This window comes from Musa acuminata, chromosome BXJ1-4, assembly GCF_036884655.1.
Source record: "Musa acuminata AAA Group cultivar baxijiao chromosome BXJ1-4, Cavendish_Baxijiao_AAA, whole genome shotgun sequence".
In the NCBI taxonomy this organism is placed as follows: domain Eukaryota; kingdom Viridiplantae; phylum Streptophyta; class Magnoliopsida; order Zingiberales; family Musaceae; genus Musa; species Musa acuminata.
This window is the reverse complement of record NC_088330.1, coordinates 16,439,516-16,466,939: the sequence shown is the minus strand read 5'-3', so window position 1 is coordinate 16,466,939 and position 27,424 is coordinate 16,439,516. Positions and strand designations below refer to the sequence as shown.

The following is a 27,424-nucleotide window of genomic DNA, read 5'->3' as shown; positions in this document are numbered from 1 at the left end:
TTATATTTCGAAGAAGAAAAGAAAAAAAATAATATTCTTTTATCCAATAAGTGCATCGAATTGAATCAATTATTTATTTTTTTGATTACATCACTAATTTAGTCAAAATTATTAAGTCATAAGACATTTTTACATTATTAATCTGTCCGTAAAAAATTAGCCTAGGACTTGTAAAAGAAAAAATTGATTAGTATACAAAAACGGAATGAAGGAATAAATCCTAACATCTCAAACTTTACGTGCATAAAGAGTTAATTAATACATGAAAATGATATATAAAAGAGAAAGTTAATTAATTCATGAAAATAAATAAAGAATAAATCCCAACATCTCACAAACTGAACTTTATATACAAACTTATGCTGCTAAACAATGCTCGTAATTACCCCAAAGTCTTATCTGTGCCACCAAAGAGTTTTAAGAGACTAATAGACATAACCTGCAACAAACAAACCATAACACGTGAAAATTAAATCATTTTGAGAATGTTATGCATAGTGTGATGATCGATTATTATGTAGCTTCGTAAAGTATTTTTGCTTACAGGTTTCAAATAAAAATACTTACGGGTTTCTAGTAAAAACACAGATAAAACAAAACACACCTATACGACCAAAAACAAACGACAAATGATCTATTAACGAAGGTGTTACGGATGCATGCTAATCATCCGTGATGGACTGTCATATTCAATCCGGATATAACTATGGATAACATGCACCTAAAACGGCTCAAACGTTTTCAAGTAATGTTTAAGCTTCCCAAAAACGAATCATGAAAGGATACAGCACGAGTACCTGACAAGATAATAAAAAGATCCAATGACATTATTTTTTGTTTCTTTCCCTTTTCGTTTGCGGATTTGTATAACACCATGAGATGATTCAACTGAGAGTGTCAGTTGAGTAGACCAGATCATTTCAATGTCTTGACCTTTTCATCTACAAATCACTTCAAAATGTAAAATTTTCTTCACAATTTTCTCAAGAATGAACAGAATGACAGTTCCGTGCCTAGCTTGCAAAAATAATTCCCTTTGACAACTTGTGAAGGAAAGCAAAGACTAGCTCAATCCCTTTGGTGGACTTTGGAGAGAGAATACTCTTTCACTTGGATCAGAAACAGATGCCATATCTGAAGAAGTTCCTAAGGCATCGATTCTAGAATCACCATTGCTCTTGCTCTCTTCTGAGGTTTCTGGATGGGGGTTCTCCGCTAAAGGAGCACTTGTATTGTCTACATTAAGCTTTTTGTATATTGCTAGAGCCTGAGTTATCATAGAAGAAGGGTTTCCAACAGCGCTAGGAAGTAGGAGAGTCGTTCCCTGAACAAAGAGAGGAGAAAAGTAAAAATAAATATAAGAAAAAAAAGATTTTGCACATATAAGACTGTTTAACAATTACACGATGATTTCTTACCTCCTTTGCTATGCAACCAAATGCTTTAATATATTGCTCAGCAATTCTGAGACTTGCTGCCTGAAGAAAAACAAAGGAACAAACTTCTAAAACTCAGACATGTATCCATTCTCAAAATGTTAAGCAAAAAACTGATGCAACATACATATCTCTCTTCTAAATGATGTTCTCATCATGATGCGAGTGATGCTTTACGCTTTTGTGAAAGACCAAGTTCTACCATGATAAGCACATATAAACATAGAGGGGAAGGAAGAATCAGAAACAGATCTTGCCTCAGTGCCTCCCTCGGCTTTCATAGCCTGTGACAATATCTTGAGGCCGTCAGCGGTCGCTCGTGATCTAGCAAGGATAGCTTCAGCTTCTCCTGATAAATGAAAAAGATCAAAGGAGTCGGAGAGAAGATTTTAGAAACTTTAACACATTTTACGCTTCATATTCAAAACAGGAGTGATGTTTTTCGCAGCTCCCAAGACATGTTAGATTATCAAGGTCCCATGAGAGGACACTAGTGGTGATCGACCAAACTGCTTATAAGGTTACCTTTCTTCAGTTGCTCAAGTGATACTTCATTTAATAGTCAGACTAAAACAATATATGAACTTAATATGAAATGGAGGCTTCAATCATGGTGATCTATTACTTGATTAGTAAGGCTGGCCAAACTAACAGTAGCAACCATTAGCGGAGATAGACTAGTGCCTAGGTATCGCCAGTCCAGAACAACAGGTGTTAGAAGTGGGTACACCCTAAACGGAATCATGTACGAGCCCCAATAGATGAGTTTGGCTGATTACTATGAAAGCTCAAAATGGACTAAAATCAAGAATTAGGGAACTATGAGCAAGGTGTCAGCAGGTGTCAACTATGAAGGATACTCCGATCAGAGACATGAAGGGCTATTGCTTACCTAGTAGGTTATTAATTATACATCAAACCCTGGCTGGATATCTACCTTGTCTCATTTCGGGTAAAAAGACCACTGATCTTTTCCATTTCTTTTTCTTCTTCACCTGCAGTTGATAGTTATAGAAATTCATTTGTATACTAAAGGAATTCGTGCACTTATGTGGCTGATCTCATTTAAGAGCAGTAAGGATTAGTCTGTGGGATAGCGCTTTTAGCAAACCTTTTTTTTTTTCTAATATCAAAACATCTTTGTCCTCTCTCCTTTTTCGTATACTTTATGTTTGCTTCACATTTTCCCCATATCAAAATGTTCACTTGCAGAAGGTGTTTTTGTGAGAAGAAGTTCCTTTAAACAGATTCTGATATTTCATCTGATATGAGAGACAAACATCATTAGTTGTCCAAGTTGCCAGGAATAATTCCTGTGTACTTTTACGAAAGTAATGAATTACAATGATTCAAAGGAAGCCGACTCAAGTAGACCATCGAGAGTGGGGACGAGATCTCTTGTTGGGTTTATCAAAGGGCCCTAGATAGACAACCTTTTCCCAAGCTCGAGGGTAGAATTTGTATTATTTCAACTTCCAAGCCATCCTACAGTAAGACTAATTTTAGCTCAACCATTCCAGCTTAACATAACAGCATCTCAGGAAATAAATAAATGGCAATAGTCTTTCAAACTTTATCTCAAGCATAATGAGCAGACAAAAAGGTTTTGTTATTATAATAAATGAAAAGAAGTTATATCTTCTTTTCTATACCAGCAAAGAATCCATATAGACAATTCAGCTCAAAAAAGAGCAAAGTTAGAAAGAAAAAAAAAATGATATGATACCTTTAGCCCTATTAACCTGGTCCATCATTGCAGCTTCTGATGCCAATATCACAGAAGCTTTCGTACCATCAGCAATGTTGATTTTAGCTTGCCTTTCTCCTGTTGAAACAAGAAGTTATGCATTGATACTTTAATTAGAAATGAGAGGATGACAAGCAATATACATTTCCTATCAAATATATATTATTCAAACCAATTTATATCTTAACAAGCCTGCCAAAGCTCCACAGTTATTTTTACAAAGGCATCGTAGGAAACCCTTTTGCAATGAAAGAAAACTTGGTACAGAAGAAAGTGATAATCAGAAAAAAGAGTTCTGCAAGAAATACCTTCAGACTCAAGAACTTGAGCACGTTTTCTTCTTTCTGCTTCAGCTTGCATCTCCATAGCTGCCTTTACTCCTGGTGGTGGAGATATATCCCCTACAGAAAATAATGAGAAAATTAATTAAAAATAAGAAAACTTTAAAGTTAACAGGAAGTCATAATAGATTCAAGAACTTACGTATTTCATAACGCAGACATTTAAGACCCCAATCAGAAGCAGCCTCATTGATTGCTCTCTGTGGGACAATAATATACAAGAAAAATGAGGCCCAAAAAGAACTGCTTATAGCAATTTGGTGTTTTCAATCAATTCTTCACAATCTTCCTAAGCCTATGTAATGAATTTACTCTTACAATTCATCAGACAATGTGCATCACAAGAAGTAAATGCTTAAAAAATATATATGCATAAGATGCTAAAGATGAGAGAAAAAATCAGTCAATACAAAAGAAAAAACAAGGTGTCTGTAGATAATCAATAAATAATCAAATTGACTTAAAAGTGGTCATTTACAACTCCTACAGTTAAGATAAAAAATAGCCCAAGGTGTCTGTAAACAGATATCCAAGAGGTAAAAACTACCATGAATCAGAAGTTTTCACTTGCATTGGAACCTGTCTGATGTCATCAAAAGTTTTCTCTTCTCCCCTACTTATTATTTTCACATTTAACATCTCATTAAAAGTAAGAATGATGTGATTATACTGTTACTTTGATACCACAGTCGTCAGACCTTTTTGTTTTCTTACCTACATTACAGATTACTAATAAAATGGTCTCACAAGAAGAGATAATTTTTGAATTAGCAGATAACAAGCAAAATTTGTGTTGTTCCTTTTTAACAACAATGAAATGATGAAAACTGAAATTTATATAATATACAAAAATCATAAACATGCTCATGCACTGTAGATCCAATCATTAAGGAATCTTGTAAGAAGTCATCTTTAGGTAGCAACCACAATAGGAGCACAAGAACTATAAAAATATTCAATTACACAAATGCAGCAGAAAATAATCCAAGTTATTCTAATTATCAGCTTATAGTGACAGGTTTAAACTGTCATGGTTGCCAAATTTTGGAGGCTCAAAGTAGTTATTATGATGTTTTTGCATTGTAATTATTTTGCATTGGTGACTCAATCTAAACAATACTGATCTTCACTTATCATTTTCAGACAGATTAATGTAGCACCACAACTGTAAATCAGATTAGCAACTGACACAACAGAATTGTACAAATGGTCGATCGACAAGAACCACACATTCATCTTTTAGTTTTTTGTGCATCAAGAATCGCCAACAAGCTAAGTCACTTGATCTAACTTCCACAACATCAAGAAATGTTATAACAATAAGAACAAGAACACAGATAACAATGATGAGATCTGACTACTTTCAGTAATATTCATTTATTACGTTATTTAGGTTCATTAAAGTTGACATTCTCCTACATAAGGTCATCATTCCCATGCTGCTAACCAAGTTTTCATTAGTGTTACCTCCCTCAAGGTACCTCGTCTTTGCTTTCTTTTTTATTTTTTTTTAAATTCAAATCTTCCAGAACTTTAACTCAAGTGGAAGAATGCCAATTCAGTCTCAACTACCAGAGAAAAGATTCCAAAAAGGCCTTGTCTATATAAACAAATGAGTCAGCTAAATCAAAATGAATAAAGGTACATGACATGTTGGATATGTTTCAATTCATATTGAGTAAAAATTCATACTATGACCAAACTAGCCCAACCAACAATTGCTCTATACCAAAGGAAGCATAAGATAAATGGATCATGTATTTCTGGGCCAATGTCACAGATCTTCATATGTTCATAACTGCTCCTTACATTTGCACACATCCAAGGCATCTTCAATGGTTTTTACTCTTAATCATTAGGTCAAATAAGATTGCTCCATTACAACCATGGCAACATGAGTCCAAATCACAAAGATACTCTGATCAGATGTAAGATTAAAAACATGTCCAACATAAGCTGCAAGACTCCACCTTCTCCACACCCATGACTGCTGTTTAAAGAAATATCTTATGAAATAATAGTCATTGGCATCAATCACTTGAACTCAAGCAGCAGGCTTCTTAACATGTGAAAACCGACAAGATCCAATCATGCTGTGAGATGTGCCAAGTACTTTTGCTAAACTGCTTATAAAATACGAACATTGTTATTTTAAAAAATCACTCTTATAATTGTGTCTTACGTGTATAATTTTTCTGGCTCTCATTATGTCTGCAGTGCAACCCTAATGAGGAATTCCAGCCAACAAAACAGTTATGGCCAAATGGTGTTTACTTGAATGTTTAGAATCGAATATCATAGATCCTAATTTGTATGGATTGTTCTATTCTACTATTCTAACAGTTTTTCTTTAGGAGGATAACCATAACAAGAAATTCATTTTTTTTTTCATTTACATAACACATTTTCATATTCTAAGTTCTCATCAATCTATCCTTTTTCTCTAATTTTGTAATAATCACCTATGATTTTTCTCTCTTAACATAAATTAAGATACCATAAATAATGTGTAGATTTATTTAAATTATTAACTTTCTTGTTTGTGTAGTATGGTTAAGAAAATTATTAAAATTGATTTCATTAATCATGTGGACAACTTAGGAATTTTGTCAATCAATTAAATTATTAATTGATTTATTTCCTAATGAATGATGTAATTTTTGGAAAGTAAATAGTTCAAATTCCATTTTTGTGTGTGAATCATAAAAAATAAATATTACAATTTTATATTTGTATGTGAAAGTAAAATAAAAAAGAAAAATTAAATTACTGTTTACCTTTCGAGGATAGCTCATCTTCTCCTATTCAAGTGGGCTCCCCCTCCCTCATTCCTTATCGAGTCCAGCAGTGAGAGAATTGAGGATTCCCGAGGAGAGATAGAATCTTCTATTATTTTGTTACTAGCTTTTATTCATATTTTAAATTTTTTAATATTATAATTGTTATAATTTGTATGATGCATAATAATATTTTAATTTCGAAAATTTATAATTAATAAATAATTATCATTGAATTGTGATGTTAGAATGATTAGTTAATTTAATAATAGTTCTAATTCATTTAATTACATATTTATGTTTTAAGAAATTATATGTGGATTTTTATGATTTAATTAGTTTTAAATTTGAAATCATGAATGTAAATATTAAAAAGAATGGATTTGAGGTTAATTGTTATTTTATAATATTTTAAAATACTTCTAAAAATACTGAAATCTAATTTAATAAGAGGGGTCAAATTGAGGTCTAACCTGAGTTAAGTTGATTAGTCAAACTAGCCCATATGATTAGGTATGACCTAGCCCATGTGATCAAATATGATACAATCCATATGGTTAGGCATATGACACAACCTATGTGGCCAGGGACGACTCAATCCATATGACCATATATTGGTTATGCATGACCTAGCCCATGTGATTAGGAATTGTCCAACCCATGTGGTTAGGCATGGCCCAGCCAATGTGGCCAAGTACAACCCAGTCCAGCCCATATGATCAGGCATGACCTAGCCCATGTGGCCAAGTACAGCATAACACATGTGACCATGTATAGTCCACTCCATGTGGTTAGGCATGACCCAGTTCATGTGGCCAAGTACGGTCAAACCCAAATGGTCAAGCATGACCTAACCATATAGTCAGATATGACGCAACCCAGTTCATGTGACCAAGCACAACCAGCCCATATAGTCAAGTATGACTCAACCCATATGGTTACGCACGACCCAACTGACGAGCCAGGTGTGGCAAGGCTCAGCCCAACCCGCGAAGCTAAGCCCACCCAACTATGCGACTAGCGCTAGACACATTGTCGTCCCTCTATTTAGACCGTTGTACCTCATCCTAACCTACTACCTGAGAAAGGCATGTGCAATGCACGTGACTCATCCAAGGCTCAAGTGGGTCAGTTCAGTCTGAGCTAGCAAAATGCGACATAATCCAATTTTCTCTCTCTTTATCTGTTTGAGCTCGTTAATTGATTGAATCATGCAAATTTGATTAGTTCAAGCCGGTTCAGGGTGATTTTAAGCCAAGTTAATAACTAGTTCAAGCCCGCTTGACATAGTTGAAACCAATTAAATCCAAATTAGACATAGTCTAGAATGATTCCATATCGGTTCTATAAGGATTTGAAGTTGGTTCCGTTAAATCATAATTGAACTGAGTTTGATTTAAGTTAATTGAGCTATTCCAATTAGAGTTATAGTTCATTGAGAGCTATTGAGAGATTGATACCTCATGTCTTTATGATTTGATGAACTTAAAAATTTTATCTGAAGGTGTCATTTTAAAATAATTAATTATTTACTATTATATTTATATTAAATTGATGGCATTAATGTCACACCCCCCCCCCGCCCGAATATAATTCTCATTCAGGAGGTGTGAACCTAACTCAAGATTGATAATATTATAATTCAACAAACAATCCAGGATCCAATCACACATTTGAGATCACTAAAAAAAACATTCAAGTCATTCACCTCTACAATCCACAATTCACAAAACCTATGCAGTTTATAATCATACATCATGTCACTAGATGATTCTTAAAATCCAAAGGCAACTTAACTAAACCATAACCACATCATAAATCCATAGTTGTAAGAATCTATACAATTACAAAACCAACATATACCACATGTTTGTATCATTCATTACATAATTTTAACTTAACATTCCCAAAATCATAACATGAGAGGTACTTTTCAAATATCTACAAGATACATCAATCTAGATATGTCATTGATACACACAAAAGGAACTTATACAATATCAACATATTAAATACGAAAGGTTTGCCCCAAAATCTTCTAAACTTCCACTGCCTCAACCCAGTTTACACATTTTAGTGAGCGATAAGCTATCCTGAAAAACTTATATATCAACGGGGTGAGCATATAAAGCTCAGCAAGTGACTAACATATCCATAGCAAAGAGGACAGGTTTCAAACAAATAAGGTATCAAAATACAAAGCAGAGATAAAAGATGAAACAGTAGCATGTTTTGTTTGAATGCAGAATTACAATGTCATATCGTTCGAAGCACGTTTTGTTCATACAATCGAGGAAAGGTAATTGCATCATTGGCATAAGGAGCATATCGATGACATATGGTAATTTCAAGGCATAACAAAGACGTAAGGAGCATTTTGGATATCATGAATGCAGAATTACGATGTCATTTCGTTCGAAGCACGTTTTGTTCATACAATCGAGGAAAGGTAATTGGAGCATATCATTGACATACGGAGCATATCGATGACATATGGTAATTTCAAGGCATAACAAAGACGTAAGGAGCATTTTGGATATCATGAATGCAGAATTACGATGTCATTTCGTTCGAAGCACGTTTTGTTCATACAATCGAGGAAAGGTAATTGGAGCATATCATTGGCATAAGGAGCATATCGATGACATATGATAATTTCAAGGCATAACAAAGACGTAAGGAGCATTTTGGATATCATGAATGCAGAATTACGATGTCATTTCGTTCGAAGCACGTTTTGTTCATACAATCGAGGAAAGGTAATTAGAGCATATCATTGGCATAAGGAGCATATCGATGACATATGGTAATTTCAAGGCATAACAAAGACGTAAGGAGCATTTTAGATATCATGAATACAGAATTACGATGTCATTTCGTTCGAAGCACGTTTTGTTCATACAATCGAGGAAAGGTAATTGGAGCATATCATTGGCATAAGAAACAGTTCGGAACATATCAATGGTGAATTAAATGCTTCAGAACGTATCAATGGCATATGGAAATATTTCGGAAGCATAAGAAGCATTTCAGAACATATCAAAGAACAAATACGAAATAGAAGTTCAAACGTCGTACTCTAGCATAGTGCATGTGAGGTTTAACTCAGTGGTGGCTCCACGCCGTGATGAGTTCTCGACTCCATCCACGGGTAGCCCTTTCCTACTCGAGCCCTCTCACCCTGCCCAACCTACTCGAGCCCTCTCACCCTGCCCAAGTGCTAGGTCGGCTCTGAATTTCATATCAAACAGATAGAAGGTGAAGTGGGATTCCAAACATAATATGGTCCATCCATTTCTGAATGACCACCAAACATAATCTAGAGCATCGCGGGCTCTATGCACATACCCTTTACCATTTTTGGCAAAGGTCCAAATAATCCCACAAACACCATAGTACAAAAGGGTATTGTGAATAATGAATTGGGACATATCGGAAGCACATGCGGAACAACGAAATGTACATATGTCTTTCGAGTCAATACGATACAAACATAATCTTTCATAAATGTATTCAGATTTGAAAGAAAACAAAAGCAAGAGCATACAAGGATTTCAAGAAATCACATATAGCTCAATTGAAATAAGAAAGTTAGGTGAATTCAATGTCCAACGAAATGAAACTGGAAGAGGCACATATCGAAAGCAAATGCGGAACAATGGGATGAATGTGCCGAATCATTACGATGCAAACATGAACTTTAAAGGATAGCTGCAGATGTACAAATAAATAAAGGACAAAAGTATACAGGAATTTAAGATAATAATGTAAAGCTTAACTGAAGTAAGAGTTTTTGCCGAAATCGATTTCCAAAGAGAAGAAACAAGGAAAGCCGAAATCGATCAAAGCTCGATTCTGGCAGAATTTGATAGGAACATTGTATAAACTATTTGGATAACCAAGTATGCTCCAATTTATACAAAATAGGTGTCATTAGAAAGCTTTATCAATCTAGTTATAGGCAAATCAAGTTTTACAAGAATTGAAATTTACAACAGGGAGTTACAGATAATTTCGTAGCAAAAGGTCTGAAAATATTAGCTCTGTTTTACTGAATCCATAAGGTCGATGAAAGCAGATGTTTCAGTGAGCAATTGTACTCCAAAAATTTCAAATCAAGAATACACAGAAAGCATTTTGAGTCTAGCTTTGAATAAATCATACTTTGTATGAATCTGAATTCACAGCAGAAAGTTATAAGTAGTTAAGCAACAAGAGGTCAGAAATTTCAGTCCCTTTTTTACAGAATCTGTAGGGTTAATTTAAACAGAAGTCTTAGTAGGCATTTAAAATCCAAATCATTCGATCTTAGTATCAAAATAAAGATTTTTTTGTCTACTTTCAAATGGAATAGGTCTTGTCTAAATCAGAGTTTATTACAAAATGTTATGACCGAAACATTGCATAGAGGTCAGATTACCGAAAAATTACAGATTCATAGCTTTATATCAAAACGAAAGAAGGTCTGGTTCTCAGTTGAAATCTTTCAAATTTTACAGAATAAAAATGGAAACAGAGATTAAGGTTATTGTGGGATGGGGTTAGAACACTTGCCTTAAAATTATTTGAATCCCAAATGTGGGAAAATTGATAAAAAACCTCAAGCTCTTCTTCTTCTTCTTCTTCTTCTTCTTCTTCTTCTTCTTCTTCTTCTTCTTCGTTTCTCAAACTCACGTTGGTTGCAACTCTTCAGGTTTGTTTTCTTTAACCTTTCATCTAATTATTTGGGTTTTGGCTAATGTAAAAGTTGCAAGGTGTCATTCATGCATGAAAGGGGCTAGGTGTCATCTTTAGAGCAAAGATAAGTGGCACCAACCTTAGGTTAACTAATGACACATGTCCACTATATTTTTTTTTTTTAACTTAAATCTGAATCTTTCATAAATTATATCAAACTTCTAATATTTACTCTTAGGTCCCTAGCCATAAACTTTTAATATAATATCATTGAATATAAAATAATTATTAAATAATCCTTATTTTTTACAAACAAACCTTTTACTAATTTTTTTTTTAAATGGGGGATGTTACAATTAATGTGATTGTTACTATATAGTATATGTGACTATGTTGAGTGGTCCACATTTGAAGTGCAACTTGTGAAAGGAGCTACGGGTCCATCACAGTGCAGAGCCACCAATGGACATAGTTTAGGAAGTCATACATCAAGCATGGTTCCTCATAATATAATATCTTATCATACTACTTAAATGCATGCATGAATGAATGAATGAATATAAATGAATAATCATGGTTAACTATGCATCCTTGCCGAGAGAATGTAGGGTGATTCCCTTCGGGGATTAACGGAAAATCAGACATGATAGTTAGACGGTTTCTCAACCCATTGTTAGGAGGAATGTGTCCCCACTTGGGCGAATGAGGGATACCACTTCATCTACTGTTGAAAATGTGACATAGGTTCTCTCCATCCGCTATTGGGAGAATGCACCATCGAGTATAATGTACACTTTTGTTATCTAACTGTTATGTATATCATCGAAATGTGTTGCATGTAACTGATGCATGATTTTGTTTACTGCATAAGAATTATCATTATTTTTCTAATATATGTTTCATAATAAATTGATATGTTATCATTTCATATTAAATTATATATTTTACGAGTATTAAAAATTATTTTTATGATTTTTCGGAGGTTCTTACTAACATGTATGGTTATTGATGTGTTTTATCTTATATTTGTTTTTAAAACAACCTACTACTTTGTAATAAATTTGAGGCTTGGGTGGAGGAGACTTTTTTATCACTTGTGGCCCCTACTAAGAAGATGTGGTTCTTTTTTCAGTTAAAAAATATTTAGTATTGTAAAGATAGGGATTTGAATTCAAAGATAAAAAAAATCTTCTATAAATTATGAATAATGAAATGATGGTTTATTTTTTATAAATCTGGGATGTGACAAATTTTCTATTCTATGCAAGTCCAATCTTCATTATTAATTTTTATTTCAGTATAAATGTTGATCCACTAATAAAATCTAGCCACTATTGTGAAGGAAGCCTAAATTGATTATGAAACTCATTCTTATATTTAGAATCTTGTACTGCATCACGTGTCTTCAATGTTTTTCACATCTATAACTATTCTCTGTTTACAATCTACCCTATGTGCCACATTGTCATTTAGAGCCAAGTTTTATTGTACTGCCTGAGTTAGTATGGTACGGATGATACATACCAGTCCGACTCACCACTAAGATATGGCTCGCCCAAGTCTTTGTCGGCATGCCCTAACGAATTGTGTGTCGGTACACTGGTACGTACATACCATACTGACAAATCTCCGAGAAGGGTCCATTTTGCTAATGTTGAACGCTGTTTTGAACAATCAATTTTGCTACCTACTACAAATCATGAAGACATCAACCCACCAATATAGTTCACAGAACTCCAGTGTGCTTATGAGCACTCTTCCACCCCTCATCCAATTAAATGCATCTAATAAACAAGAACTTTTGAAAGACCATGGATGAAATCAAATATTCAAAGGTGCTTTCGCCTCCTTCCTTTGTGATTATCTAACTTTCTCCAACTCCGAAATGAATCCAATATACAAATGCACCATATTTTGTGGCACTGTGCAACTTAAAAAAGGCTTAATTGCACCATTGCGCAACAGGGCAAATCAAAATGCCACCTGGCAAATATAAACTGCATCTCATGATTGTGCATAAGAGTATGTCAAATGAATCTATACTAGCAAACAAATTAAAATTACTCTAATTCTATGTTCCCATAAATTCTGGCTCTTTTACTCTGACAAAATTTATCACCAGTCATCCTCTTCCATGATTTTAGCTTCTTGTCTTCTTCCATGACATAAATTGTTCACAATGATCTTCATAATTGCTTCTCTATTGTTGCTGCCCTGCAACAGAATTTATATCAGTATAAAGATCCACTGACAAGAAACTAGTAGCTATCCATAAGCCAGGATTTCCACTTGCTCACTCTTCAAAATTGAAAAAAAAACACCTACTCACAAATTTCAGCAATGGCAGTCTACTATTCCTCAAATTTGAACTTATCTGATGTCCAGATCCTACAAAAGTTGCCGCACGACACTTTGTACAGTAAGGCTATTTTATTCTTTATGTTATCCAGGGGTTCAGTATTTTGCCATTTCAAAAGAGCAAGTAGTTTAGAACTTTTATAAGATTTAATTGAGGTATCACGCTCCTCAGAAAATTTGTTTTTACATTGTTAATAGGCTTAAGACCAAGTTCCAATTAATCCCAACTCAAGGCAGCATAAGTTTGCAATTATATATGATATTAAACATCCTCATATTTCCAGGCAGGTTTTCTATCAGACGGCTGTCACCTATTGGAGCTTGCTGCAGCATCCACAAAAAAATAAAGAGCTTTTTTTTACAACAATGGCATGAAGGAGCTTATCATTGTCCTCACTGAGAATCAAAGGGAGCTGTACGAAAAAAATGATCAACCAGCCGGAACAAAGTTTAAGTTTGTGTTGTATAAGCAGACAACATTGGTACCTAATCAGTTATCCGTAATAAGAGGAGCTGTAGGGAAAGGATCAAAGAAATGAGTCAAACACTTAAGTTAGAACTTCTATGACATTTCAAACAAGTCTCATATCGGCTCCTCAACATGCGAAGCTGTTAAATTGATGTCACATAGTGCAATCAAGTATCTATGGTATCTGTCCGATCATATAGTAGCAGAAATGTACAATGTTATAGACTTACAAAAGTATGGTTCAAGGCAAAGCAAACAAAAAATTCCAGCAAAATGACAAATCTAGACACATCATTCACTAAAATTTGTCCAGAATCAACTGGAGGAATATCTCATTTTAAATTAGATTGAATCTTTGTCATTATCATTTTCTTTCTGAAGCAAAGATATACCTCGAGGCCGGTTCATTCTATTCACATACCCCATAGTCACAGATGAAATAATGCAATAAATTTAGCTACACTTTTTTTACTGACAGAACTATGGTTCAAGGCAAAGAAAACAGGAATCCCTACAAACTGACAATCTTATCTACCTCAAAGCACACAAATTCAAATCCAAACTTCCATTAAATCTGGAAGATCAAACAGGAAGAAACATCAAAATAGGGATCAAACACAGTAGAAGAAGCAAAATAGAGGCTTTCCGATGCATGTGATTCCCACCCAAGCAGAATTTAGAAGGGTTAACATTATTTCTGTAAGCAAAGAGGCTGTTTTTATTGTTAGAATCCTGATAAGCTATGTTGAGCCAGAGCAAGAGTTGAAATCTCAGAGTAAGAAGAAGGCAAACCTACCACAATGTTCTCATTGAGTGTATCCCTCTCCTCAAATGTCTTATCAAGAGTAATTTTACCCAGCTCACTCCTCATCGTCGTTTGTGCTAGCTGGATAACTGCAAATATCGGGTTCTCCACACCATAGGAAGCAAGGACTGGATCAACAATCTGAACGAGTTCACAGTATCACAAACCCATTGATATACACATATGGAAGCTGCAACTTAACATGGGATGAAGACACGGTTCAATTCAAACAAGAAGATTCAAGATTCCGACACAAAACGACAAAATGCAAGTATTCATCACAGATGACACTACCTTGACATAAAGGACCCCGTCGATCAGGATGCTGACATTGTCCTTGGTGATGGCGGATTGGTCGGGAATCGGGATGGCCTCCTCTTTGAGGGAGTGGACATACGCGATCCGGTCAACTAAAGGGACAAGAATGTGGATTCCAGAACCAAGGGTGCGCAGATACTTGCCGAACCTCTCGACGACGCAGGCCTTCTTCTCCGGCACGATGCGGATGCCCCAGTTGATGGGCGGCGGCGGCTGCTCGTACCTGAGTGATCCCTCATCCCAAAGCGACCTCCCATCAAGGATTCCGAACCAAGGGATAAAAAACAGAAAGACTAGGGTTTTAGGGAAGGATCTTTGCCGTGCCTGGAGGAGGGGAAATCATCGCGGGAGCGGCCGTCGCTGCGGTAGTGGCGGAGGAGATGGAGGAGAGGGGAGCAGAGGAGGAGGGGCTCTTCTCGACGGAAGAAGGGGGCGGAGGAGACGGCGTTGAGGGAGGAGCGGAGAGGGAGGCGGAGGAATTTGGCCCTCAACATCGCCGTTTCTTCTCTGCGGGAGTTCGGATCTCGATGCAAGGACAAAAGAAAACCATCGCCGAACCAAGAGAGGCGAAAGCCCGACCGGGTTCTGGTCGGACCAAACTAAGGCAAAAGTGTCGAGACGATTCTTAAAGATAAATCAAACGGTCAATATCTAACCATCAAGCTTTTGCACAATTCCCAAAGCAAAATTGAAACGAACCTCACCATCGCTTTCATATCCACGTATGCAAGCGAGATCAATCCCTGCATCACCAACGACGACAGGTCGGTGGGGAGAGGAGGAGGACATCATCCATTTCTGTGTCACCTGATCTAATCTTGTCCGTTGGATTTGCTAATCCTTTACAGATTTTTTGGATATTTTTAATTATTTCGAATTATAATAAGGTAAATGATACCTTATGGCTTTAAGGATATGCCGCAATATATAAGAAAATAAATATTGGCTAGCTTAATTGGTAAAAAAAAAAAAATTTATAACAAAATATGAATATCATCTTTGTCATTTATTTTTTAAAAAAATTACGATATATAATAACATCATGTCATAAAAAAAATATTATACTATATATATTTATATTATATTTATTTTTGTATAGACATATACTTGATTATTTAATAATTTACATATGAATTCAATCTATCATTTTTCATTTTGTAATAATACTGATAAAGGTAATTATTAATATATCATTGTCGATCAGTCGATATATAATTTTCATTTGCTCGACATCTCGTTCTTCGCTTGATTGACATTCTCGCTGAACTGATATGTTACTCTTACTTTTGTATTCCTAAGTTTAACATATGATTTCATGGTGTTCATCGATGGTCAAATGATATATATTATGATTTTTAATATTTACTACGATCTCAACCCAACAATCATATTTAACACTATAAAAAGTCATCCGGATCTATTCCTTTAAATTATAAAAAGACTCTCAAGCACTCGATGCCAAAATACACTTATTGAATATTTATTGGTCTGAAGCATCAAACTGTATCTCCAATTATCTTGACATGGAAACAAACTTAGAACTTCAAAAAGTTAACATAGTAATTAATATAAATACATTGTCATCACCATCTTGAATCAAATATCACAAGAGTAAGTTACTCAAATTGTGGATATTATAGATTATGATGGTTGGATGTTTGGATCTAGTTATTTTATTTATCCACTCTTCGGAAACACAAAGACTTAATTTAATGTCCAACTTTATGCTGAATGCCAATAGAAATAAGCTGCTGAGAAAATTGTGGAGAAAAGAACAGCCTTGTTGACCTCCACATGAATTATATCTTGGAGTGGAATAGAAAATGTTGGCGTATATCTCAAAGAAAGTGAACTACTGAATTATTATTATTATTATTCATTTCATTTCATCATAATATAAATAATGTTGTCTTTATGTGAGTAAGAGGAATTAAGCTACTAGTATATTCAGCCATGTTAGTTGGTATGGTTGTTGTACTTCATCCTACAAGCCTATGGTTGAATGGTGGCCAGTGATGAATACTAATGGAAATAAACCCAACATATGATATCTTTCACCATCTCATCACTCAATTTTGTGTCATCTTTCAAGTTCACTGCTCTTTTTAATGCTGCCAAACACATTTGCTGCAAGAATTCCATGGAGAAGAACATGATCCCAATACAGTAAGGAACTCCAGGTGTTAGTTGTGGGTTAACTCTAGCACCCACCATATTCTTTATTTTTTGAATTTTTTTTATTTTTTTTTAAAGGTTAAGAGTTTCAAGATGTTATGATGATTTGATAAGGTCTTAATATTTTAGGAATAGACCAATATTTAAATGAAAATATGTCTTGATCTAGCTAAGCTAATCAATACATTTTAAAAGTATCATATGAGATTTCAAACCATCAATTTTTGATAAGATGATGCATTATCACTAGACCAATATTTAAATTTCAGTTTCAAATCCTCAATTTTTAGTTCGATGAGTACGAGACTAATATTTTAGGTATACACCAATACTTAAATGAAAATATGTTAGATAAGATTTTAATTCTTAATCTTCTATAAGTCAAAAAAAAAAATGTCAAATGAGATTTGTATGAAATTTATAAGATTTTTCAGAAAGAAAGCTTTACGCTTCACACGTGAGCTTATATAGTGAACCCAAGAAGACATTCGACCTTAAAATTAGATAGACATAATTCTTGACTCTTGTAAAATCTTAGTTCTTCGTACAATTGATTGCTTACAATAAATTAGTTATTTTAAATATCTATTTTCATATATCTATAATTGTCAAGGATGGATTCATATTTATTAAGATTTGAAACATGACCCAATATAGTATGAGTGATATATGCTCGTCAAGAAAGTTATTGATACGTGAATCAAGATAAATCAAACAATATTCTAGAAGATATAAGCTCTAAATTCGATTTTTTTAATATTTTTATCAGATCTTTTCATAATACCATAAATATCAATGTACTAACACTTGAGATATATATATATATATATATATATATATATATATATATATATATATATATATATATATATATATATATATATATATATACTGTTTGAGTCTTTATCGATATAATATTTTGGTAAGTGGGTCCGATGTACAATCATCATGTTTTATATAAAAATATATGAGGTTTCGAACTTCAAAGATTGAGAAAATATATCAAATAACATGATAGGTTGAGAAAATATATCGATTAATATTTATATAAAATTTCGTAAGAGTGCAAAAAAAAAAAAAAGTTAAGAAAGTTTACAGTAAATTGTACAAATATAAAAGTAAACTAGAATTTAGAGTGGTTCGATCGTTGTGACCTACATCTACTTCTGATTCCTCCTTCGTCAAGATCACCGGCATCCATTAATGGTCTTCCTTCAATAAGCGAAGACCAATCACCTCTTTACAGTACTTTCTCCTTTTCACGGGTTTAGGAGATAATCCTTACAAGTCTCACACCTCTCTTGAATGATCTCAATACTTAAAAAATGAGGAGGAGTACTTTAGCACTTTTACAACACTTTATCACTTCAAAGACTTAAAATTATGCCAATACTTTTATGTCCTTTCATGCAGAAAAGGATGGGGCATTTATAGGCCACAATAGCTTCAAAATTAGAGTCAAAAAGTGTCTCATCCCGATTTTTCGGGATACTAGCGGTACCACCGTCATTGTTGGGTAGTACCATCGTTGGCAGCATTAACTGCCAGCGATACCACCGTCCAGTCTGGGCGATACCATTGCCCAAAACACCTGGGAGACCGGGTCTGCCAGGCGGTACCACCGTCGGCCCTGGCGGTGCCACCGTCGGCCGTGATTTCAAGTGCTGAATGGGATGTTCAATCCAACCCAATTCAACCTTGTTAAGGGCTCAGTTGGCCCCTGACCGAGTTAGTGGGATTACCTCCCGATCCTAACTCAACTAATGTTCTAACTATGATTAAGGCAAGCAATTAGTTCGACATGTCGATTTTTCTTTCGGCGAACCTCCAGCAAACTTCTCGGTAAAACTTTCGATGAACTTTCGGCGAACTCCTGACGAACTCTTGGCGATCTTCCGACAAGCCCTTGGCGATCTTCCGACGAGCTCTCGACGATCTTCCAACGAGCTCTCGACAATCTTCCGACGAGCCTTTAGCGAACCCCAAACGAATTCTCAACGAGCTCCCGACACACTTTCGATACATCGTCCGAATCTTCAACTCCGGCCCATCATCTGTTTTATGCCTTACTGCTATCATAGTTAATCCTACATACTTATCTCAACACATAAATTAAGTCAAATAATTCACCAATTGATTTCATCATCAAAATATGAGATTCAACAATCTCCCCCTTTTTTATGATGACAACTAATTGTTAAATCTCGTATTTTGATGATGAAACTCCTTGATATATGTTTATGATTTAATCTGCGTTTTGAGTGACGCAGGGTGCTTCGATCAGGATGAGACAATTAAAGCAGGAACATCATGTTGTGCCGGAGGAACATGTCAGAAGATTGGACGTCGGGCCGGTGGATCGGTCGACGTATCGACAGAAGGCTTCAGGTCGTGGACTCGGGCATCGGGCCAAGAAGAGCGGGTATTATGCCAAGGATATCGGAGTTGCGGAGTCAACTGGCCGATTGGGCAATAGGCTGCAGGAAAGGACGATGCGCCGAAGAATCGGACGAAGCGTCGAGGGACCAATGACATGCCGGACAACTTGGTTAATTGCTTAGGATTAATTGTCTCGATCAAAGTTTTTGTTTTGTGTGTGCAGGATTAACTACGATGAAAGTTAGACAAGCAGCAGGAGTTGTGCCGGAGTCAAGTTCATGATCACGTTGGGAGTTCGAGAGTTCGACGGAAGTTCGGACGGTCGTCGGAGGTTCTGCGAGAACAGATCCGAGAAGTCCAGAAGCTTGCCAAGCGAAGCTCGTCGGAACTTGCCAAGTGGATCGTCGCAAAGTCCAGGAGTTTGTCGGAAGTCCGCAGGAGCATCACCGAGGGTTCATCGGATGATCGACGGAAGTTCGCCGGAAACTCGCCGGAAGGAGCGATTGACGCACCGAAGCAAAGCTGCAGAAGTTGTCTTAGATTTAATCGTAGTTAGCACGATGATTAAGTTGGAAAATGGGAGGTGATCCCATTGGCTTAATCTTGGGGCAATTGGGCCCCTGAAAGATTGAAATTGGGTCGAATGGAATGAACCATTCGGACCCTGATTGCACCAGGAGGTGCAACCGCCCAGGCCAGGAGGTGGCACCGCCTGGGCTAAGCCTCCCAGCGAGACTGGGCGGTGCAACCTCCCCAGCCGGGAGGTGGCACCGCCTGAGCTCAGTCTTCGAGCTAGACTGGGCGGTGCAACCTCCCTGGCAGAGAGGTGGCACCGCCTGAGCTCAGTCTTCGAGTAAGACTGGGCGGTGCAACCTCCCTGACAGAGAGGTGGCACCGCCTGAGCTCAGTCTTCGAGCAAGACTGAGCGGTGCAACCTCCCTCACAGAGAGGTGGCACCGCCTGAGCTCGGTCTTCGAGCTCTGCCAGGCGGTGCAACCTCTCCAGTCAGGAGGTGCAACCGCCTGATCCCGGAATTCCGAGATTTGATCGTTTTGAGCTCCAAATTTGAATTGGGTTGGGGCCTATAAATACCCCACCCATTCAGCACTGAGACAGCAAGAACTCAAGCCGAAATCTTGATCTTTTCAGTGGTTCTTAGAGCTCAAAACTGCTAGTTTTTCCTCCTCCTTCTGTTCTTCAAGTTTGAGTTGTAAAGAGAGGAGAGAAAACATTTGTAAGGGTTGTCTCCTAAGCCCGTCAAAAGGAGTGAATCTGTAAGAGGGTAGTTGGCCTTCGCCTATTGAAGGAAGGCCTCTAGTTGACGTCGGTAACCTCATCGGTGGAGGAAGCCAAAAGTGGAGTAGGTCAAGACTGACCGAACCACTCTAAATCTCTGGTTTGCGTTTATTTTGAGCACTTTATCATTACTGCAAACCTCCTACATAGCTACTGCTCTCTGCGCTTTTACGAATGAGTTCTGTGCAGTTTACGTTCACGTCTTAATTTCATTTACAAACCGCAAACTGCTCTCTGCGCTTTTACGAACGAATTCTGTGTAGTTTACGTTTACGTCTTGATTCTGTTTATAACTGCAAACTGATTTCTGCGAACGAGTTTCTTTGCAGTTTACGTTTACGTCTTGATTCTGTTTATAACTGCAAACTGATTTCTGCGAACAAGTTTCTTTGCAGTTTACGTTTACGTCTTGATTCTGCTTAGACGTAAAACTGTGTTTTAGACGTAAACTACTTTTAAACGTAAAACTACATTTAGACGTAAAACTGCGTTTAGACGTAAACTGCGTTTAGACGTAAAACTACGTTTAGACGTAAAACTGCGTTTAGACGTAAACTGCTTTTAGACGTAAAACTACGCTTAAACGTAAAACTGTGTTTAGACGTAAAACTGCGTTTAGACGTAAATCTGAGTTTAGACGTAAATCTGCGTTTAGACGCAAACTGCGCTTAGACGCAAAACTGCGCATCGACGCAAACTGTGTTTAGACACAAACTGCGCTAGATGCAAACTGCGCTTAGACGCAAACTATGTTTAGACGCAAACTGCGCTTAGACGCAATCTGCGCTTAGACGCAAACTGCACTTAGATACAAACTGTGAATCAGCTTTTGCATCATAATAGTTTCTATCGAACGAACGCAGCTTTCGGTTTTAATCGCTGTAAAATTTCCGCTGCACTAATTCACCCCCCCCCCCCCTCTTAGTGCTCTCGATCCTAACAATTGGTATCAGAGCGGGGTATTTCTCATTTCGGATTTACACCCGAGAGAAATGGCTCTTCAAGAGGGCTTTTCGGTCTTTCGTCCACCGTTCTTTAACGGATTGGACTACACTTATTGGAAAACTCGAATGAGAGTTTTCTTGATTTCTCTAAATCTGGATTTATGGAATATCGTTGAAAATGATTTTCAACTTCCCTCTAAACCGACGAACGAATGGTCGGATTTAGAGAAGAAGTATTTTTCTTTAAACGCAAAGGCTATGAATGCCTTATTTTGCGCTTTGCACAAAAATGAGTTCAATCGGGTTTCTTTGTGCGAAAACGGCTTTCGATATTTGGCGCACTCTTGAAATCACGCACGAAGGAACTAGTAGAGTCAAAGACTCGAAAGTTAATATTTTACTGCATGATTTCGACCTTTTTCATATGAAACCAAGCGAAACCGTTGTTGACATGTACACCCGTTTTACGGATGTCGTCAATGGTTTAAAATCACTTGGTAAAAGCTTTTCGGATCTTGAACTCGTTAACAAAGTTTTGCGCTCACTTTCTAAAACTTGGGATTCAAAAGTAACTGCTATTCAAGAATCGAAAAACTTGAACCAATTTCCACTTGAAGAACTAATTGGTTCATTGATCACATATGAAATGACGTGCAATGCACGTGAAGAACTTGAGAACCACCTTCCAAAGAACAAGAAGGATTTGGGACATAGAACATTTGAAGACCACTCGAGCATAAGCTCAAGTGATGGTGAACTTAAACTACAAATGAAACAAAAATTAAAAAGTAAAAAGAACGGAACTACTTGCTTTGAACGCAAGAAGAAGAACAAAAATTGGGATGAATCGAGCTCCTCTGAAGACGAGGAGAAAATCAACAAAGGCAAGGTGGCAAACTATGCCTTTATGCCTTTCGACGCTGAGGTAATCAAAATGCCTTTAATTTACTTCGAAATTACATGATGTTTTAAATGATGCATTTTTCTTTTTCTTTAAATTTTCTTGAAAATTACATTTTTAATAATGAAATTGCAAAAATATGATCATGCTTGTAATTTTGAAAATGATAATGAAAATTGCATGTCTTATGTTAATGCAAGATAGAAATCTAATGATTGTACACCTAGTGAGATTAAATCTTATTTATGTGCTTGAGAAGCAAGAATGTATATTTTGATGATTTTCATATTGCTTTTCAATGACGATACATGGCTTTTGTCTGGAAGGCTTGATATTTTTCATTGTCTTTGTTTGTTAAATATGATGTATGATTTTGACATAAGAATAAAGATTTGAGATTTTAAAGTTATGCATGATGATTTTTGTGATTGATGGTTTTATGATGAAATTCATTTCATGATCCTAAACGTTGATGCATGTTTTCATTTGACATAAATGAAAAGGCATGCTAACATGAAATTGATCACTTAAGATGAAACACTTAAAAAAAAGGGGAGAAATATATGAATTGATGCTATAAACACTATGCTATGATTATCCCATGCGTGCATCACCAAGAAATATATGATTGCTATCATTGCTATATGCCCTGTATCAAGATATCAAACAAAAATTTGCATCATACGAGCTGATATCTTACCATGTGATGCAATGCTACACTTGCTAAAATATTTGAAATATGTACATCATGCCCTGTATCAAGATATCAAACAAAATCTTGCTCCACAGTTTTACGCATTGATATCTTACCTTATGATGAAATGCTACAATTGATGAACACTTGAAATGTAATCCTCTATCTTATTGATTTTTCAATAAATCTATGCTTGTCATACATGAATTTATTGAACGTAATTTTGAGGATGATTTCAGATTTGACAAAAGCTTGATTCGTATTTACGACATAAGATACACTTTAAATATGAATCATGCATCAATCATGTTAAATGCTTCAATCATTTTCTATCTCTAGAGTTCTCAATTTTGATGAAATACAAGTGATAAATTCATTTATGATATCTTGTAAATCACTTGAATTATGAATGAGTTTTTTATGATGTGTTAAAAGAATCACTTAAAAAGAAAATGCTTTTCCCATCTTATCGAGATTAATGATTTCATGATATTGTGTGAATCTCGAAATTGATTTTGATGAAATAGTAATAACGTTATTCATGTTATGAATCTCAAAAATGATAATATGCTTCATGTGATAATATGAATACACGAAACACTTATGATATGATTTTTATACAATTCCGTGTATTCATAAAATATTTATCTCCTCATCCAATAACTTTTCTTGATATTCCTTATGAGATGAAATGAAATAATGGTAGGATATAATTTGACAAAATTGATACCATCATGATATGAAACATTTATGATTTGCAATTATTGTGCTTTCTAATTATGATGTGATGTATTGCAAATGATGTAAATCATGATGAGTGCTAAGTTACACATTTTGAGAAGAAATTGCTATATTGAAACATTAATGTAATTATGAATGATGATATGATATTATGCATTAATACTTCAACCTATGATAACGATGCATGCAATGATAAAATATTCATGATGAAAAATTGTCTTGACATTCATAACTTGATTATTCATCCTTTGTCATGATTTTGAAATCGTTGTAAAAGGAAAAAGAACTACAAAAATGTATTCTTCCTTTCTTTTTGACAATGACAAAGGGGGAGATAGCTAGCTTGCACAAGTCAAGAAGATGCAAAAACTTGATTGCTAACTTGCTTATTTCAAGAAGCAAAAATTGTCTTCTTGAAAATCACTATCTTGAATATCTCAAGAAGCAAGACTTGCAACCTGCACATTACAATAGGAAGCAATAATCATGAGCCTACACAAGAAAGTTATCTTGCATTTGCTTTCGAAGTTTTTGCTAGCTTGTATATTGCGAAACTTGTATATCGTAAAAATTGCTAGCTTGTAGTCTAAAGAGAAGCGAAAAGTTGCTATCTCAAAAGAAGCATATGTGCTATCTTGCCTATCTCAAGAGGCAAAAATGCTAACTTGCACATCTAGCAAAACTTGACAAATTTGCATATTTCAAGAAGCAAGAGTTGCCTTCTTGAACATCTCTTGACAAATTTGCATATTTCAAGAAGCAAGAGTTGCCTTCTTGAACATCTCTAATTTGCTAGCTTGCATGATATAGAACTTGCTATCTTGAACATCTCTAATTTTCATACCAAGTGCTATCTTGTATATTGTAAAACTTGCATATCTAAAACTTGATAGCTTGAATGTTCTAAGCATGATGTAACATTTGCTAAATTTTTTGGATTCAAAACTTGCTATATTTTCTAGCAAAATTGCATGATGATAAAACTTGATAATATGTTTTTCATGCAATGAGTTGAACCAATATCACAAACACTTGATTGTGATACTTCTCCTTTTTGTTGATGACAAAGGGGGAGAAGTATGTTGATGAAAGTATGTTGATGACATGACATGTGATGCATAAGTTTATGCATATGTTCATGTTGACATGTTGCAAGTATTCATGATGAATATTGCAATGACTTGAATTCAGTTTGAATTCAAGGTTCTATCAATATGGCATATTGATAGGGGGAGTTTGTTTAAACTCTGGGAGTTAAGGTTAACTCCGATTATGATGACATGTTGCTTAGATTTTTGAATCTAAGAGTTTATATCAATAAGGTATATTGATAGGGGGAGTTTGTTTAAACTCCGGGAGTTAAGTTTAACTCCGTCATCAAGTAGTTGTCATCATAAAAAAGGGGGAGATTGTTGAATCTCGTATTTTGATGATGAAACTCCTTGATATATGTTTATGATTTAATCTGTGTTTTGAGTGACGCAGGGTGCTTCGATCAGGATGAGACAATTAAAGCAGGAACATCATGTTGTGCCGGAGGAACATGTCAGAAGATTGGACGTCGGGCCGGTGGATCGGTCGACGTATCGACAGAAGGCTTCAGGTCGTGGACTCGGGCATCGGGCCAAGAAGAGCGGGTATTGTGCCAAGGATATCGGAGTTGCGGAGTCAACTGGCCGATTGGGCAATAGGCTGCAGGAAAGGACGATGCGCCGAAGAATCGGACGAAGCGTCGAGGGACCAATGACATGCCGGACAACTTGGTTAATTGCTTAGGATTAATTGTCTCGATCGAAGTTTTTGTTTTGTGTGTGCAGGATTAACTACGATGAAAGTTAGACAAGCAGCAGGAGTTGCGCCGGAGTCAAGTTCATGATCACGTTGGGAGTTCGAGAGTTCGACGGAAGTTCGGACGATCGTCGGAAGTTCTGCGAGAACAAATCCGAGAAGTCCAGAAGCTTGCCAAGCGAAGCTCGTCGGAACTTGCCAAGTGGATCGTCGCAAAGTCCAGGAGTTTGCCGGAAGTCCGCAGGAGCATCACCGAGGGTTCATCGGATGATCGACGGAAGTTCGCCGGAAACTCGCCGGAAGGAGCGATTGACGCACCGAAGCAAAGCTGCAGAAGTTGTCTTAGATTTAATCGTAGTTAGCACGATGATTAAGTTGGAAAATGGGAGGTGATCCCATTGGCTTAATCTTGGGGCAATTGGGCCCCTGAAAGATTGAAATTGGGTCGAATGGAATGAACCATTCGGACCCTGATTGCACCAGGAGGTGCAACTGCCCAGGCCAGGAGGTGGCACCGCCTAGGCTAAGCCTCCCAGCGAGACTGGGCGGTGCAACCTCCCCAGCCGGGAGGTGGCACCGCCTGAGCTCAGTCTTCGAGCTAGACTGGGCGGTGCAACCTCCCTGGTAGAGAGGTGGCACCGCCTGAGCTCAGTCTTCGAGCAAGACTGGGCGGTGCAACCTCCCTGACAGAGAGGTGGCACCGCCTGAGCTCAGTCTTCGAGCAAGACTGAGCGGTGCAACCTCCCTCACAAAGAGGTGGCACCGCCTGAGCTCGGTCTTCGAGCTCTGCCAGGCGGTGCAACCTCTCCAGTCAGGAGGTGCAACCGCCTGATCCCGGAATTCCGGGATTTGATCGTTTTGAGCTCCAAATTTGAATTGGGTTGGGGCCTATAAATACCCCACCCATTCAGCACTGAGACAGCAAGAACTCAAGCCGAAATCTTGATCTTTTCAGTGGTTCTTAGAGCTCAAAACTGCTAGTTTTTCCTCCTCCTTCTGTTCTTCAAGTTTGAGTTGTAAAGAGAGGAGAGAAAACATTTGTAAGGGTTGTCTCCTAAGCCCGTCAAAAGGAGTGAATCTGTAAGAGGGTAGTTGGCCTTCGCCTATTGAAGGAAGGCCTCTAGTTGACGTCGGTAACCTCATCGGTGGAGGAAGCCAAAAGTGGAGTAGGTCAAGACTGACCGAACCACTCTAAATCTCTGGTTTGCGTTTATTTTGAGCACTTTATCATTACTGCAAACCTCCTACATAGCTACTGCTCTCTGCGCTTTTACGAATGAGTTCTGTGCAGTTTACGTTCACGTCTTAATTTCATTTTCAAACTGCAAACTGCTCTCTGCGCTTTTACGAACGAATTCTGTGTAGTTTACGTTTACGTCTTGATTCTGTTTATAACTGCAAACTGATTTCTGCGAACGAGTTTCTTTGCAGTTTATGTTTACGTCTTGATTCTGTTTATAACTGCAAACTGATTTCTGCGAACAAGTTTCTTTGCAGTTTACGTTTACGTCTTGATTCTGCTTAGACGTAAAACTATGTTTTAGACGTAAACTACTTTTAAACGTAAAACTACATTTA

The 27,424-nt window shown here is 36.5% G+C and overlaps 1 protein-coding gene across 1 annotated transcript; it reads right to left on the bottom strand.

Moving 5' to 3' along the window:
* Positions 1 to 806: 806 nt before the first annotated feature.
* On the bottom strand, positions 807 to 15,511 carry LOC135649792 (uncharacterized). The gene is made up of 9 exons (XM_065168609.1): positions 15,253 to 15,511; positions 14,905 to 15,151; positions 14,602 to 14,751; positions 3,667 to 3,724; positions 3,492 to 3,584; positions 3,163 to 3,261; positions 1,694 to 1,785; positions 1,419 to 1,478; positions 807 to 1,324 (listed from the first exon to the last, which is right to left on the bottom strand). The coding sequence occupies exons 1-9, from the start codon at positions 15,420 to 15,422 to the stop codon at positions 1,064 to 1,066; spliced, it is 1,230 nt and encodes a 409-aa protein (XP_065024681.1). The 5' UTR covers positions 15,423 to 15,511; the 3' UTR covers positions 807 to 1,063.
* Between the last annotated feature and the right edge of the window lie 11,913 nt (positions 15,512 to 27,424).